General features: G+C 47.0%; 1 protein-coding gene across 2 annotated transcripts in view; it reads right to left on the bottom strand.

Annotated features, from left to right (window-relative positions):
• Nucleotides 1-15,317: 15,317 nt before the first annotated feature.
• Nucleotides 15,318-17,500, bottom strand: part of LOC107379659 (C-reactive protein) — a 2,664-nt gene continuing 481 nt past the window's right edge. For both annotated transcript variants that reach the window (XM_015950509.3, XM_054741208.2), the window contains exons 3-5: nucleotides 17,184-17,286; nucleotides 15,724-16,021; nucleotides 15,318-15,655 (exon numbers count right to left, since the gene is read on the bottom strand). In XM_015950509.3, the coding sequence (XP_015805995.1) occupies nucleotides 15,428-15,655; nucleotides 15,724-16,021; nucleotides 17,184-17,286 (629 nt within the window). In that variant the 3' untranslated portion in view covers nucleotides 15,318-15,427. The remainder of the gene's footprint in view (nucleotides 15,656-15,723; nucleotides 16,022-17,183; nucleotides 17,287-17,500) is intronic.

Raw genomic sequence — 17,500 nt, 5'->3', positions numbered from 1 at the left:
ATCATAATTGCGCTCTGTGGATGAAAGAGTCTTGGAGAAAAATGCACATGGATGTACCTTATCGTCCTTGGATCTCTGACTGAGGACAGTCCCAACTCCAAAGGCCGAGGCATCAACTTCAACAATGAACTGTCTTGTGGTATCGGGGGAATGCAGGACCGGTGCAGACGTAAACATGTCTTCGAGTTTTTGGAATGAGTCTTGGGCTGACTTATTCCATTGAAAACTGACCTTGCTGGAAGTGAGGGCATGCAGAGGCGTAGTGATCTTACTGTATCCCTTTATGAATCTCCGATAGACGTTGGCAAATCCTAGAAACCGTTGGAGTTGTTTACGGGTCGTGGGAATGGGCCAGTTGACAACGGCAGAAGTTTTGGCAGGATCCATGGCAATCTGATTGGGAGAGATAGTGAAACCAAGGAAAGAGACAGTGGTACAATGGAATTCACATTTTTCAGCTTTGACAAATAGGTTATTCTGGAGGAGGCGGAGGAGTTCGGCACGTACGTGTTTCTGGTGGGTCTCTGGATCTGGAGAAAATACCAAAACATCATTGAGATAGACGAACACACAACTGCCCACCATGTCTCTAAGAACATCATTGATGAGGGCCTGAAAAACAGCAGGTGCGTTAGTTAGTCCAAATGGCATGACGAGATACTCATAATGTCCTGTGGGGGTGTTAAATGCAGTCTTCCATTCATCTCCTTCACGTATGCGAACCAAGTGGTAGGCATTGCGTAGATCCAATTTTGTAAATATTTGGGCTCCGTGAAGAGAGTCAAAAGCGGTGTTTATGAGTGGTAAGGGATAGCGGTTCTTTATGGTAATGTCATTCAGGGTTCGGTAGTCGATACAAGGTCTAAGGGATCCATCTTTCTTTCCCACAAAGAAAAACTCAGCACCAGCTGGGGAGGAGGAAGGTCGGATAAGACCTGCCTGTAGAGATTCCTTAATGTATTTGGTCATGGCAGTTTGTTCGGGAATAGTGAGAGAAAACAAACGCCCCCTTGGAGGAAAAGTACCGGGTAACAGGTCGATGGCACAGTCATATGGGCGATGAGGTGGAAGAGAGGTGGCACGATGTTTACCGAAAACCTCCTTCAAATCATGATAAATCTTGGGTACTTTGGAAAGGTCAGGGTAGGTTTCTTGGGGATCCTGAACAGATTAAGTAGGAGGAGAAGCATAGTTTAAACAGTTATCGTGACAGTGGGCAGACCATTGAAGAACCTTTCCTTTGCACCAGTCAATTTGGGGGTTGTGTTTTTGTAACCAGGTGTTGCCTAGAATGATGGGAATGCTTGGAGATTTAATAACCAGAAATTTTAAAGTCTCTGTGTGGTTACCTTCCAACCTCATGTTGAAAGGCTCCGTCTCCTGGGTGGCACGATACATAGTGTGGCCGTCGATAGCCAGAATCTCCTGAGTCCCGGACACTGGTTGAAGCTCCAATCCCAGAGTCTTGGCCGTGTTACAGTCCATAAATTCAGTGTCTGCGCCAGAGTCAATAAATACTGGGAGCTTAGTCTCCTGGTTTGCGTGGGAAAAAATGGCTGTTACTGGAGGTCTGGACGAGGACTTCGGATTAATGTGACCCAGTAGACGCCTCTGGATATCTACTGGGTCTGTCCTTTTAACGGGCAGTTCCGAACCATGTGCCCCGGGTTGCCACAATACAGACAGAGATTGAGATTCCTCCTTCTGGTCTTCTCTTCTGGTGATAATTGTGACCTGCCAAGTTGCATGGGTTCCTCAGTCCTGTTGGGAGTGGAAGAAAAGCCACCAATCTTTGATAATTCACCCAATGACGACTGTAGAGCAGGACGGTAAGGGGTTAATGCAGGCTGATTCATATTCCTGTCTTTTCTGTCTCTCCTGTATTCCATGAGCCGAAGGTCAATTCTTGTAGCAAGGTTCTCCAGTTCTACCAAGGTCTTGGGAAATTCTCAGGTGGCCATCTCATCCTTGATACTGTCAGAAAGACCTTGATAGAACATGTCCATAAGAGCGGGCTCATTCCAGTCACTGGTAGCAGAAATGGCATGAAAGTCAATGATGTAATCCGTGACCCTTCTCTTATCCTGTTTTAACGTCATAAGTTTGCGGGTGGCTTCTCGACCAGGTAATAATGGATCAAAAATCCTTATAAGTTCATGAGCAAAATCATGGTAATTGTAACAGATCCCAGAATTTCTTGCCCATTCTCCAGTTGCCCAAACTCTGGCTTGTCCTGATGACAGGGAAATGTCGTATGCTACTCGAGATCTCTCCGTGGGAAAAGAGGAGGGCTGTAGCTCAAACTGGATCTCACACTGTGTCAGAAATGCTCGACAGTTCTTCGATTCACCTCGGAAAACTTTGGGCGGAACCAGACGTGGCTCATGAATCTGAGAACTTCGGGGCAGGATGGCGGAGTCTGGAGTTAAACCGGAAGCAGCTGGCTGAGATCTCTGTTGGTTAGCTCGTGGCAGGTTTAGCATTTCCTCACTTTTGTTCTCCAGTTTGTTTATAGCTGTCTCCACACTAACACCCCACTCTGATGTTGGGTTCGGATCCATGTTGGCCAGATTATTCTGTCATGAGCTGACTGGCGGATCCGTAAAAACACCCAACACAGAATGGCAGTTTAACGATGTTTATTAAAAGGAGAGAGGCTGAGGCTAGGTCAGGAGGCAGGAGGTCGTTACCAGGAGGTCTGAAGGGAGAATAGTCTGTAAGGGAAATCCAAGAAGTGAAGTGGGGGACGGAGCAGGATCAGAGCCAGAGGATCGGAGAAGCAACAGAGCAGGGTTCGGGATCTGAAGACAAGGTGAGTAACAGGCTGGAGAATTTACTTGCAGGGCTTTCAATAATCTGGCCATGACTGGGTAGCTGGATGGATCTTATATAGCAGGAGGAGCAGGTGTGGTGAATTAGGTTGATGACGCAACAGGTGGAAAGAATGGAGCTGATGAGGTGCGTGCTGTGGTTGCTGTGGCAACAGGAACAGGATCATGACAGTATTTCACATTTTCAAATACAATTCAGGTGTTTTATTATTGATAGTGATGCTGAGCTTAAACTATTTTGGATCCACTGTGCTCAGGCTCCAGCTTTGTTTTATGTTGATCGTATTAAAACAAAGAAAACAGTCTGCAGCAGTTTTTAATTTATACATACTTAAATTTTACTGGTCTGGCCCACTTGGGACTAGATTCTCCTCAATGTGGCCCCTGAGCAAAACTGAGTTTGACGCCCTGCTGTAATTGCAAACTGCACCGGCACAAGCAGTGTGCTTCTCACAGGTCTGCGGAGTCTTCTTAAGCAGTGTCAGAGTATAAATACAAATGCATACCAGTACTTATGTAGTGATTGTCTAATTCTAATTAAAGTGCTTTTTACAGCATCACTAGGCTGGAAACAGACGAATCTTTGGGTTTATTTGCTCTGGCTGAATGCATCAGGTCTCCCTTCTGTCTGAACAGATTTGCAGCAGCTGACGTGAATCCGTGTTTGAAATCTGCTGTTGAGCACGAGTGTCCACCATATGTTAATGGACAAGCTTCAACTCTCTGTTCATTCATACACACATCCATCAACATTCAAACCAGTGTAGAAAACAAACATCCCACAGTTCTGTTTACCGCTGAGCCGTCTGGAGCGTTGAAACCGATAACTGTGCCATGAAGCGTAATTCAAAACTGAAACCAGCACCTTGAGCTGTTGCTTTCAAACTGGTTTCAGTGGTTCCTGAGCCACGAACCCGAGCATCCTCCTGCTGAGCAGCCCTGTCTACGCTCCTTTGTGTGAATGTGTGTGAGAGTGTGTTGCCTTCATGATCACACACACCAAGTGCATCATTCAAAGACAATGTTTAATGTTCTCAGGTCAGTGTGGACCTCGAGCCTCTGGAGAATGGTTCCAACACCTTGTTAAATGGTAAATGGTCTTATTTGTTCAGCACCCTCTCAGGGTTTTACAACCCCCCAAGGCGCTGCACAACACAACCAGTCATTCACCCATTCACACGGTGATGGGATGAGCTACGATGTAGCCACAGCTGCCTTGGGGCGTGCTGACAGAGGCGAAACGTCGAATTGCAGCAGGGCGTCACTGACTCGCTACCAGAAAGCTGCGACTAAAGCGACCTGCAGATCTCTGATGAGGACTCTTCCAGATGTTGGGATGTTCCCGCACAGCAAACCGCATTTCTTCTGTAGAAACGTTTAAAAATGTAGACAAGTGAAACATCCGTTGTCTTTCTTGCTCAGGTGGAAATGCTTCCTAATTAGGAAACAGAAAAAGGAAGAGATGAAAATCATCCTGAGTTTTCTTCCCAGATTTCCACGTAAATATTAATCAGACCTGCTGCACTTGAAACCTCGGAGAAATAACTGAATTAAAAACACAAAACTGTGAGTTTGGAATTAAAATCAGATCCTAGTTCTCATTTCCTGGTACTTTTGGAAACTGCAATAATCATCTAATAATGATATTTCAGCTGCAGCGTGTTTGTGTAAAGAGCTGAAACCATCATGTGCAGGGGAACCTGCACGAAGCAGAGCAGATGCAACCAAACTGGGCCTCACTGATCTGGATGAAGGCCCTCTGTCAGCAGCTGGAGCTGGAGGATTCCCTCTGAAACGGTTCCCAGAGTGGAAGCAGGCTTCCTCTGTGGGCATGAGCCTCACCTCTACCTGCTCATTAGAGATTTCATCCACACACGTGTCAGAGAGAAGGATGAGATCTCTAACGGAACAAGGGCGTTCCTGACCAGCGAGGTACACTTTGACCCTCGTTTAGTCTCCTGCAGGCCAGCATCATTTATTTCCTGTTCATAAAACGTGTTCTTGGATCAGAAGAGATCTTATTCTTTATACTTATCTTTTCCAGTTATGTTACTCATTACTGCGTCCCATCAGAGCTCCACAGAGGAGACATCAAACCAGGTCCAGGAAAAAGGAACAGCTTGTTTCTTGTTCCAGTGGTCTCCTTAACTGGCTGGACTGGCGGCTAATGTGCAGGAAGCAAATGGATCTTGTTGCACTCAGCCTCGCTTCTCTCCAGGTCATCTTCCCCTTTTGTCTTCAGTGTCAGGAACAAAATCATCTCATACAGAGTACGGTTCAAACCCATCCATCCATCCATGATTTGTACCACATACTCTCTTCAGGGTCCCTTGCAGCCGGTGCCTGACTCCAGCAGCCGTTGGACAAGAGCGAGGAGACACTTGGACAGGTCTTTAGACATTACAGAGCCAAACAGAAGACCAGTTCCCTCTCCCAGTTTTACCAGACCTTTGCAGCATGCACTCCATTTCACTGCACTGGTCAGAAAAAAGCACGTTTTGGGTCATTTCAGGGACCTCCAGAACTGGGGCACGTACTGGTAAAAGGCCCAGTAGAGTCACTGGGTGGGACATGTGATTAACACATGCTGATTGGTTGTAATGCTGCTTCAACACTCCTGTTTCTAAACTCCTGAAGCTAAAACGTGGGGCAGAACCCATAACAACGTACGTTTCACTGCTTTGTAGTCTAAAATGAGATGCTTCTTTGAATGCTATGTTTTAATGTCACACTGCCGCCCTTCCAGTCCCCTGAACGTTTCAAAATGTGATGCACAGAAAAAATGTTATTAATGACCACAGAAGCCATTTTGCACTGACCTGTGATACGACTCACTACCAGAGCGGCTGTCAGATCCTGGTTTCTCAGCAAAGTCCTGAAAGGGAATGATTTTGATTGGAGACAACACAGCTGAGAGGACTGAGCCTTCGTATCTCCCAGAGCGTGCGCGGTGGAAACACGCTAAAGACAAACAGAAACTCACACACGCATGGAGAGAACATGGAAACTCCACGAAGCAAGGACACGCTTGAGCCTGCGACCTCCTTGCTGCGAGGCTACCAACTGCTCCTTATGCCACCCTCTTTCCCTTCGCTGGTGCCAGGTGAGGGGCGCGGACGCATGTGGAATACTGGTGGGAATCATGGGTATTCCCTGTGGGAGTGCTGTAGGAAACCTATGCTCCTTTCAGAGTGTGTTACCTTTAAGATTACACACATGAAGTACATCCATCAGAAACTGTCTTCTGGTGGATTTTAGAAGATGTATTTAGAGATTCCAAGTTGCTATTAAGGTTATTAAAATGTTCCAAAAGGCAGGAGCGCCGCTGGCCCGGTCTTCCTGCTCTCCCTGGTGCAGAGTTAAATAACTCCCTAACTCAGGGGCTCTTGTGGAAGCGTGGTGGGCTTTAGCTGCGGATTCTAAATGTTAAGTTATTCATTAAAGAGAATTATTATACCTGGTGTCGTTCTCACAGGGGGGGTTAGTAATACAGGTCACAGGCCCATTTGTATAAAGGTCAGGTCCATAAGTAGACCTCAGACCAGTAATGGGACTCACGCACAGCACGGAGGTATAGGTCAAGATCATTCTCATTATCAGGTGAGACGAGCTGCGTGAGGCATTAAATAACACCTGTCACCTTTCATAAACTTAGTTTAGTTGTTGAAACTGTCTGAAGAAGTTTTTATGTGTTAAGGAGGAGCGGGCGTCACACTGGCGAACAGGAGCCCTGGCGGAGGTGTCGGTCTGCTCATGTGAACATGAGCGTCAGCCACCAAACGCTGAAAGTGTAAATGGAAAAGCAAATCCAAGGGCCTGACAGTTCCCTTCCACGGGTGTGCTACAAAACTAATGATTGTGCGTCTGCAGGGAAGCTCGCTGGAACAAACGAGGCTCCTGACAGCACAGGAAGGACTTTTGCTTCACATTTACCAGAAGTGAACTCTTCAGCTTCTGTCCAACAAACACATCTAATCCAGCAGCCCAAAACTCCGGATGAGAGTAAAACACACACCCTCCTACACACACGCTGTCCTTATGCAGTGTGTGGCAGTACTGCTTTGGGGGGAGGAGCTTATGTGGTGATGTCACGTTTGCGACGTGCCGATTTGTGGTGTGTAGTCATGCTAATTGTGAAGCTGATGAATCTTAAGGTACGTGACCGGCCTGGTGGAAGCGCCCATCGTGAGTGAGATCCAGGGCAGAGCGGGTGAGACGAGAACCATTTTAGCCTCGTTGACTTGCTTTCGTGTTTCCATTCTTCCCGGCGATGCGGAAGTGACTCAGGCTCGCTATAGTGGAGAGACTGTTTTGCCCCGCCCACTCAGATAGGACATGAATGTTGTTGCTGTGTGCTGATTGGTCGGTTTTAGCTCTACAACTACATTCACACTGCAGGCCTTGACGCTCCATTCTTCACACCATGACTGAAATGCAACATCAAACTCTCTCCAGGGTGGACGCTCCACGGCTCCGAAGCCACCCGCCTGCGCAGAACAGAAGAAGTCCCTCAGTGGAGTCGGAGCCAGGAGAGGTGGAGTTGTGATGGGAAAGCCGTCACCGATAGGGTCAGGACTACACCTGTTAATTCTCCCGTTTGGGCTGGAAACTGGAAACTATATCACTCCCTATTCCCGTCGTCTTCCCAAATGGTTTTCCACCGAAGATGTTCCGGTATTAAGTTCATTCACAGAGAACCCCCGGAGACCAAGACCGTTGAGACGCTTCGCCCCAGCAGCACCTCCCGCTCCCGTTCTCAGGCTCTCCTGTGTTTTTATTCCCTAAACTTAACAGGATGTCCAGACCCACTCCAGAATCAGCGCTTCTCCTCAGGGACAACACGGATGCTCACCTTCGCTGACTCGGGGACGGAGGAGACGGATTTGATGTGACATGACCGTTCAGAGATGCATCAGGATCACCACCACATAAAAACATGACATCGGATTAGATCTGTGCTGTTCAGACTGTCAAAACAATCAGATTCGGGTGACACGTGGGGGAAAAATCAGATTCGACGCACTTTGTCTGCAGTGTGAACGCAGCCAAAGATGCTGCTGGAAGCCAGGAGCTCTGTGTGCAGCCGTGCATCCGGATAACTCACAGCTACGGATCTGACTGGCCTTGATTCAAAGTTAGGATATTCCTGGTTCAACAAAAGCGCCAAAGGACTTGTGGGTCCACGTTGATGGTGTCCATGTTTCTGAGGGTTCAGCGGGATCTGTCATTCTGGGTCTTCCTGATGAAGAGTGCTGCTATCATAGCAAGCACGACTACACAGAGACATCAGCAGCCAACCTGGACAGCTAAGCACAACAGAGCAGGGGAAGATTAGATGCATCATTCCTGACTGAAAGCAGCTGATTCAGCATTTACTTTAATTCTAACCGGAGAAAAGTAGGAAATGAAGCGGCTCGGTGCATACAAACACATATAACCACGGAAATCCTGCCAGCTTAATGCAGACATCCATCATCCTCTTGGCCTATTTCCTATTCTGTAGCTGGCTCTGCCTAATGCACGCTTGTCCTGAACCTCTGTTATCAGTCACTCTTTTGTAATGTCATGAGTTTTACAAGCTAATGTGCACCTTCTGCAGTTCAGCTCTGCTTTTCTAATGGGCCGTGTCTAATGTTGTTTTCATTTTGAAATGTGCTCCGACGCCACAAATGAAAACGATGATAAAATGCAGCACTTCCTGTATTTTCAACATAAATCTTGTTTAACTGGGATTCTAATTACAAAAGTAAGCTCTTCTCTATTTCTGTCCCGACTGAACATGCAGGCTGCCAAAAGTGGCTGGTTCAGAAGCTGAGTGGGCTGATGGGGTCGATGAGCAGAGGAGTGGAGCTGCACAATAACGGCTGCTGGGAAAGTACAAAATGGTTGGGAGGAGAACGGTTCTCCAACACTAATGATCCACGGATAGAAACGGGAAGAAAGAGAATAGCTGCTGCCAGGAGATAGAGCGGAGCGAGATGAGAGATGTCCCTTCCCGTTTTCGCCGGCAGCAGAACATTTAGTCAGACATCTTTTTATCTTGCATCTCCAACAATTATCTGTGCAAACAATCTGTAATCCCTCACATCTTACTGTTATCACAGAACTGCTGCTGATTCTGGCCTACTTCCTGTCGGTGAGCACTGGCTGTGTGTGTGTGTGTGTGTGTGTGTGTGTGTGTTTGTGTGTGTGTGTGTGTGTGTGAATGTGTGTGTGTGTGTGTGTGTGTGTGTGTGTGTGTGTGTGAGTGTGTGTGTGTGTGTGTATGTGTGTGTGTGTGTGTGTGTGTGTGTGTGTGTGTGTGTGTGTGTGTGTGTGTGCGTGTGTGTGCGTGTGTGTGTGTGTGTGTGTGCGTGTGTGTGTGTGTATGTGTGTGTGCGTGTGTGTGTGCATGTGTGTGTGTGTGTGTGTGTGTGTGCGTGTGTGTGTGTGTGTGTGTGTGTGTGCGTGTGTGTGTGTGTGTGTGTGTGTGTGTGAATGTGTGTGTGTGTGCGTGTGTGTGTGAGCTAAAATATCCCAATTTTTCTTAAGCAAAATAAAAGCGTGACGCGATCAGGAGGTGTGTGGAACAGGTGCGCTCACATATTAATTTGTTCTCATGTATAATTTTACACTTGTAGACGCCGTGACCCCGTCGATGACTCACCGTTAACCCCGGCTCTGCAGGAAGAGTTTAATCAAGGCTCTCTTCAAGATTCTCTATGAGATGTAAAAATAGATGATGAATCAATAGCAAAGAGCTACTAGGAGACATCCATCATGGCTGCATCCTGAACCTGATCCTGTTTACACTGGAGACATCTTCACTCAAAGACCACCATCAGAGGTCAGAGGTCAGGTACGCTGAAAGCTCAGTTAGATGTGGCTTTGAGTTTATTTGTCGATCAGGTAACTAAGATCTATTCAGTCTGCATCATTACCATTACTTTTTCCGGAACTGCGCTGCTCTGGGCGGCTGCATGTTGGAGTAGCTCTGTTGATGATATGTAAGTTTTGCCTTTTTTTGGACATTTTTCCTTCTAGTTTCTCAAAAAAACTATATTTTTGGACATTTGACTTTTCTGTTTCTGGTGCTGTGAAGCTTGGGAGGATTTTTACTGCTATTTTTTTTTTACTTTTTGAGCATTTGTTATGATGCGTAACCATGGCAACAAGCTGGTTTACAATCGGGAGCAGCTGATTAATATTGGGAAGGCTGAAATAATACCTCAACTGAAGCCACAAATCCCAAATGAGCTAAAACGCAAGAAGCGTGGGTGCAGAGCGGGAGCAAAACGGAGACAGAGAAAGAGAAAATTCAAACCATCTCTTCCATCGATCATAACGGGCGACGTGAGATCACTGGCCAACAAGATGGAGGAACTCCAAGCCCTTTCAAGGACTCAGCCAGAGTTTCGGAAGTTTCGGAACCGCTGGAGGAGATGATGCAAAGAAGGATTCTCCAGAGAATCAAGAACATGATGGACAACCCTGAGCATTCTCTTCACAAGACTGTCCGACAACGGAAGAGTGTCTTCAGTCAGAGGCTTCTTCAGTTTGGCTGCAACACTGACCGCTACTGGAGATCCTTCCTGCCAACAGCCGTTGTAATATACAACAACTCTTTGATGACTTGATTATTATTATTATTCTGAGCTACTACAACAATCAGTTTCCCTCTGGGATTAATAAAGTATTTTTGAACTGAATTGAATTACATCAATGTTCCTGACGGGAACGTTCCTGCGTGAAGCTGTTTTCTCACGCAGGAATCAGACAGAACACACCAATGCCAGATCTGGTCTGGGCCAGAAATAATGCATTTTTTGCACATGATGAGAAGCAACACACCAACAAAACTAAACCAACTGTAGCAGCAGCAAAAGGCAGCTCTGCAGGGCTAGCCTTGCTTCTTTACAGCCTCAGCAGGTCTGCCATTGGCTCGGTTAAGTGTGATGGGCCAATCACAGGATGATGGGCAAGCGTAGCTCCGTGATGGTAGAGCTGCAGTGCAGTAAAACAGTAAACATGGCGGTGGCTCAGGAACAACGCACGTTTAAACGGCTTTTGCATCAACTTTGGGCTTTTCCTGAGACACGATCGGGTCGAGGCGCTTAAGTCTTTCATTTTGAAAAAGGATGGCGTACAGCAAACTGCTCTGCTGACTGACTGCCACAACGATGAATATGTCACATTGTTCATTGCTTTGATTGGTCCAGTTGCTGTCCAGATGTGTGCAGAGACCCCGCCCACTGACTGAGCCCTATGGACTGTATAAATGTACAGGATGACTTTCCAAGCTAAAATGATGCAGCTTCAGCGCTTGGTGAGATTTACATAATAATGTCATCTTTCATCTCCAACAACATTTTAGGAATTTTAAACATGGATAAAAAAAGGATGCAGACATGTTTAAGCTGTGTTCACCGCTCCATCTCTCCACTGCCTCCCCGAGATGATCTCCCGTGTCCTCACCACGACTGTTCCACGCCTTGAGCCCTGCTGCTGCACGACAGCTCGGCGAATTCTCCCACGAGGATCACGCTGTGTTAAAGGATGCTTCCATATGGGGCAGAACCTGGACATGAGGCCAGCAAAACCAGTCCTGCTCTAAACTCTTGGTGAGTGACCCACAGCGGTACAAACGAGTCCACCATCTCCCAAGCTCCATCGATTTGCTGCTACCGCAACAATCAACTGGATCGCCTCCCTGCAGACGTTTTGTGCATGCTCGGTTAGAAACCTGGAGCTGCTATTCTGTCTGAAGACCTTACAACACGTCTGTGTTATACGTTTGAACACAAGTGCTTTTCTTTTGGCTCCATGTTGTGTTTATGTCCCAACAACACTTGCTTGGGGTCACCGAGGCGTTGAGCTGAGACGCCGCCGGTATGGGTTTACATCGATCCTGGCCCAGGACATCCGAGTGTGCAAACTGAATCCCAAACACGACTTTCTCGTTGTCTGGTGCGTTAGACCCACAATAGTCCTAATCTCACAGTCAGCTGAGATAAAAGTTGCCCTCCATTACATCAGGAAGCAGCGTGGAGATCACAAGAGGCATTTTCCAGCTCTCCGGCAGAGCCTGGTGCCTAATTGATTCAGCAGAAATGTCAGGAGAGGTGTTTGGGGTGAGTAGTGATACTGCTGCAGCTCCTCTCCTGGCAGCCCAATTTATTGTAGGAGTCCCTGGAAATTTGAAAGTGGGCTACATCATTGCCCGTGTCACCGTTTGAGCAATGTTAGCCTCCTTCAGAGGAGAGTTCAGGCTGGTCATAAACTTATTAAGGTGAATAACTGCGTGTCCCACTTGGTTTCTGCTAATAGCGCCAACAGTAAACCAGGTTTTAGAGCATTCAGCCGTCCAGCTTCAGATCTGCAGACATTCAGGGACGGGTGCTTTAATGAAGAAGCTTTGTGAGGAATTCTTGTGGAAGGATCTATATGTAATGACATTTTATCTTCATGTTCTTGCTTTTTTTTCTATTTGCTTGCCATATTTTGCCTCTTGCTCCTGCAGAATAACGAAGCTCTTCAGAAATAAAAGTTTAAAGTCTAACTCGACCTCCAGGAATATTCAGCCTAACTAAACGTTTGAAACAGATGGACAGCTGGTTGGATAAAAGAAGCATGGACGTAATTTTCACTTTAGAAGTGGGGGGGACATGGGGTGGGGGTGGGGGTGGGGGGTATCTTTACAGTATGTTCTAATGGGAAACAGGCTTCAACACAAACGGTTGTTTTCTGCTTGGTCCTACAGCTCAACCAGTGTCAATTTAATATAAAGTAATATTGTTTGTGGATGGTAAAAAGCGCAGGGGACAAAACTTGACTTTGGAAAAAGTGGGGGGGACATGTCCCCCCTGTCCCCCCCCCCCAAAATTACGTCCATGTAAAGAAGCATTTTATTTCAGATCTTAATTCCTGACGCCTTCCAGCCTTCCAGCTACTCCTGCCCTCTTCTAAAGAAACTCAGAAAAGAAACAGTAATCACAACTTTCTGTTTCCAGCAGATCTCCAACTGTCGCTGCACAGGAGAGGTCAGCAGTACAGCCCAGGATCGCTCCACAACTACACCACCACTCACACCTAGGGCCAGTTTAGACCAGGGGCAGGACACCCTGGTCCTCGAGAGCCACCATCCAGCACTAACACACCTGGTTTTAATCAGTTAACAGGTTTCTGCAGGTGATTCAACCACTGAACCATGAGTGTTGGAGCAGGGAAACAACTAAAACATGCTGGATAGTTGCACTCGAGGACCACCGTTACCTACCCGTGGTTTAGACTCTCCAGCCTCAGGGAGAGGCACCAGAGGAGCCGATCCGTGCACGGTGTAAACAAATCTGTTGCAATCGTGTCAGAAACGATGATGACGAGACTTCTGGGTGCCAGGAGCACCGTCTGAGATCCTCCTCCTTCAACAGCTGAATACGCTTCACATCCAATCACAGACCTCTACGTGAAACACCACAATGTTGACTCACCGTGGCAACCATGTCAGTGCACACATTTCACTGACGTGTGATCCACAGATGAACCTCACATGCAATCACGGCTCCACCTGCGGGGATCGGAAGTCCACTGAGAACGAAGCGAGTGCCGCATGTTCTGCTCGAGTCATTTATTTTTGACATAAACATCAACCCGAAGCCTCGTCGCGGAGAAGGTGCAGTCGACCGCCGCCCGCTTCGTCACCCCCCCCACCAGGCTTTCCTGTTGTTGTAATCGTGATGCAAATCCTCGACTTGTACAAACGTCTCTGTTTGACTTTTGACCGACAACTGCAAGCTGCCCACTTGTGAGCTGAAGTGAACCAGAGATGAGAAACTAACCCTGACCGTCGGACTGAAAACACCTCAGCGTGGCTCTTTCTGGCACCAGGACGGTCAGCAGTGATGTCGTAGCCGACTTCCCTGATCTGCATAAAGATGGCAAACATCACTACTGTGGTAGTTAGCGTCAGGCAGAAGCAGGGCGTGGCCTTATGGAGGTTTCTATACCCGTCTCAGTAACACGTCCTTTATTAACGTGACTTAGTTCATTATTAAGCATTTATAACTACAGGGTTTCTTTAATAATGCGGCCATTACTGTCCTTAAGGTTAGGACGAAGGGTCGGGAGGGGTCTGTTTTCCTTTTGACCCTTGGCTTTACGACGATCTTTAAACCTTCACATCATAGTTTGAGTTCATGTTTCCACTCTGAAATCTCACCTGCAGGTTGATGGTTTAACGCTCCGGCTGTCGGCCGAACAGCACAACCCGACTGTGTTCAGCTTCAGAAAACAGAAACTCAAACGGTCTCCTACAATCCAGGCTGCACATCACAGCAGAGACAAGCCGTTCACGTCAAATATTCAAATAATAAGATGTAAAAACCGCCTAACTGAGGACTGATGTGATTATAAATCAGACTGATGAGTCAGCAGGAGCAGAAGTATTCTCCACACCGCGTTTTATTCCTGGAGATAGTTTTAAAATCTTGTTTTAAAACCTAAAATCATCCAATAAATAGTTGTATTTACAAAAACACAGAATGTTTGTGATTTGTTTTTAGAACAAGAAGCTGTTTTTGGATCATTTTCCTCAGATCTTTCCCCAAAAATCAATAATAAATGAAACATCCAACATGTCAACAATTATTTATGTGATGCAGTTTGTTGTTGCATCCGTTCAGGTTGGGGATAGCGATAGGGTTAGGGCTGGGGTTAGAGGGTTAGAGAGGGATTCTGTTTCTATTTTATGCAATAAAAACCCAAAACAGTACGTTTGACAGCAACCAGCCTGTTTTCCAGGCAGAACAGGTCATGAAGGACGTGCGGCGTGTCTCTGATCAAACCTGCCTCCTAAGCTTGGTTTACGCTTGACGCGTCCGCGAGGTCCGCACAGCAAGCGAGGTCCGCACAGCAAAATTGCGTCATTTTAACAACCACGCCCCTCCACCGCGCCTCCGCACGGCCAAAACTTTCCGCACCACCCACCTAGGAAATTTTCGGTAACTGCCTGCTGGCTCCTAAAATTTGGTAACACTTTATATGTGAAGATCTCACATTTTGAATAAAATGAAGTGTGTGAACCTCTAAAATGATGTTTATTTGTTTATCAGATGTGTGAAAACAAACAAACGGATGAAACAAAGCCTTCCCAGTGGTTGAAGGAAACTCTGGTGACCTTTTGCATAAATTATGAACGCATAAATAATAACAAATAGGATAAATATTCAGGCAGATGTGAGCAGCACCGCCCTCGAGGAAACACGTTCGCTCATGCAGCTTTACAGAAGCGGACTGCTGAACCTTGTTTATTTGTTTGTTTGTTTGTTTGTTTGTGAGCAGAGACACAAATGCTGTGTGTGTTCAGGTTGAGTGAAGAGGAAACAAGGCCGTACCTTGAGCCCTAACAGTTGTGTTTGTTTCTTGGTTGTTTGTTGTGTGAAACAAACAAAACAGCAGCGAGAGGAAAAGCTTCGTTTCTCCAGGGACGTCACACACAAACAACCCGTTTTGTTATTATTGCCACAAAAACACGAATGAGCTGTTTTTATTGGTTATCATAACTCGGATCATATTTTCACTCGACAGGAAAACACAACGTTAGAAATGTTAATCCTCTCACGCTACGGGCATCGCTGAACATGGCTGAATCTGTTTTCCTCCAGAATGTTGCCGGTAGTCTGATAATCCAGCGCTCTCCAGTTCAGCGTGTTTCCTGGAGTGAAGCTGGTCTGGTCCATGTACTTCTGGATCTCACAGACAGAGAGGGTGTAGTCCCACATGTGGACGTCGGACATCATCCCAACAAAAGACTGCTTCAGCTCAAACGCTGCGCCGTGTCTATCCTGCTCCTGCAGGAACACACGCGTTAGACAGGAAGTACTTCATCAGGGCAGTTAGGCTCAGGAGAGAAGTTTACCTGTCCTAGAATAATAATAGGAGATCCTGTGATGTTTGCTCCAGATCCCACAAACTTCCTGACCGAAGGCTGTCCATCAAACCACAGCTGCACCAGTCCAGTGCCAGCGTCCCACGTGGTGCAGATCGAATGCCACATGTTGGGCTTGTAGTCGAACCCTCGGTACTCTGCATTCTGGTTCCTTATGTGGAGTTCCACCTCCTTATTGGTGGCGTCCCAGAAAATCAAGATGCCATTGAAGAAAGTGGGCGTGGCTAAGGAGAACAAGGAATGATCCCTTTTGAGGTCTGTGAAGGACCTGAGGAATCACAAGTGAACCACGAATTACACAAGTTCACACCTGCACTGAATTCCCAGTGGTCCCAACCTGTTGTTCTGGGAATTCCAGGAATGCCTTTTCCCAGGACGTCTAGTAGAAGCGATCTGTTAGCATTAGCAATCCAACAACGTGGCCTACAGACTTGTGTTATTACGAGATAAAGCACCAACGTTCCATTTTTACCCAGGAAAGTAGAGCGAACGAAGTCAGTGGAAGAGCCAATCAGAGGAGAGATGTTTGCATGTCATGAATATTAATGAGCAGGACTCCGAATGCGGCACCAGCGTCTGATTCATGTTCTTATCAGTCTTTTTGTACAGAGCGATAAAGTTTGTTAGACACAAAAATATGTTTTTGTTTTTGCCAAATAAACGTAAGACCATGAAAACTCGTCATGTTCGGTGTCCCTCTGGTCCCCAGCTCCCTCGAGGCTTCCCTCGTGTTCCTCCTAGTCTCTCCCTGGTAGCTCCTGTTGGTTTGGATCACTCTCCCAGTCACGGCTTGTTTATCTTCGCCCTCAGTCTTTAGGTTTAGTTATTTAGTGTTTTATAGGTTATGGTTTATCTTCACCCTGCTTAGTTCTTTCCCCGTTTAGTTTCTTGACGGCGCCTGTCTCCCCTCTAGACCTCACTCCTCACACCTGTCTCCTGTTCCCCTGATTGCTTCCCTCGGTGTTTAAAAGCCTGGTCTTGTCCCTCAGTGTTTGTTGGTCCATTGTCTGTGTCAGCGTTGTTCTGCCCTCCTCAGGAGCTCCAGGGTCTTGCTCATGAAAGAGCTTTGTTTCGTAGTTTGGTGTTTTTCTGGTTTCCGGCGTGGCGTCCTGCCCCACCGTCCTAAACCGCTTCCGCCTGGAGTGACCTGGTGTTCTGCTTTGTGGGTCCTAACCTCCTGCTCTCAGCGTGACACGTTTATGTGTTTGCTGTAAACTTTGGGACATCCGAGCCCATCGGCACCTGTGAGACCCGTTTCTGAACGTCACACCCGTGTTTGATGCAGCTTCGCTTTCACTCACAACTTGTTGTCTCATTCTTCTGTAAGTGTGTAAAACTACATCCAGGCTGTTGAGCCGTTAAAGGCTCACAGCCCTCAGGAAGTCACCGCCCAGGCTGGGAACCACTGGTGTGTGTTTCTGACTCGGTACCTGTGGCAGACGGTTACGGCACCAAAATTCTGTCTTGGGGTGTTCAACCTCACATGAGCTGTGTTGGTTTCCAGTGGGAAGGTCAGCATGGTGTCAGACAGATCTGCAGGGGAAACATCTCCAGTTAGCATCCTTGTCTTTCAGCAGCACGGCTCAACTCTGCAGATAAAAACCTGTTTGGTGTGAAATCAGACGTAGCTTACAGGAACACTAGAGCACGGGTCGGTCTCAGGCTGGCCTAACGCATATCTAGACTCTGTTTAATGAACCAGACTAAGTTCTGATGTGAACTTTGGCTTCTTACGGGTACTTTTAGC

The sequence above is a fragment of the Nothobranchius furzeri genome, chromosome 5 (genome assembly GCF_043380555.1).
Source record: "Nothobranchius furzeri strain GRZ-AD chromosome 5, NfurGRZ-RIMD1, whole genome shotgun sequence".
In the NCBI taxonomy this organism is placed as follows: Eukaryota; Metazoa; Chordata; class Actinopteri; order Cyprinodontiformes; family Nothobranchiidae; genus Nothobranchius; species Nothobranchius furzeri.
Note: the sequence above shows the minus strand (reverse complement) of the source record. Positions and strands in the feature narration are given on the sequence as shown.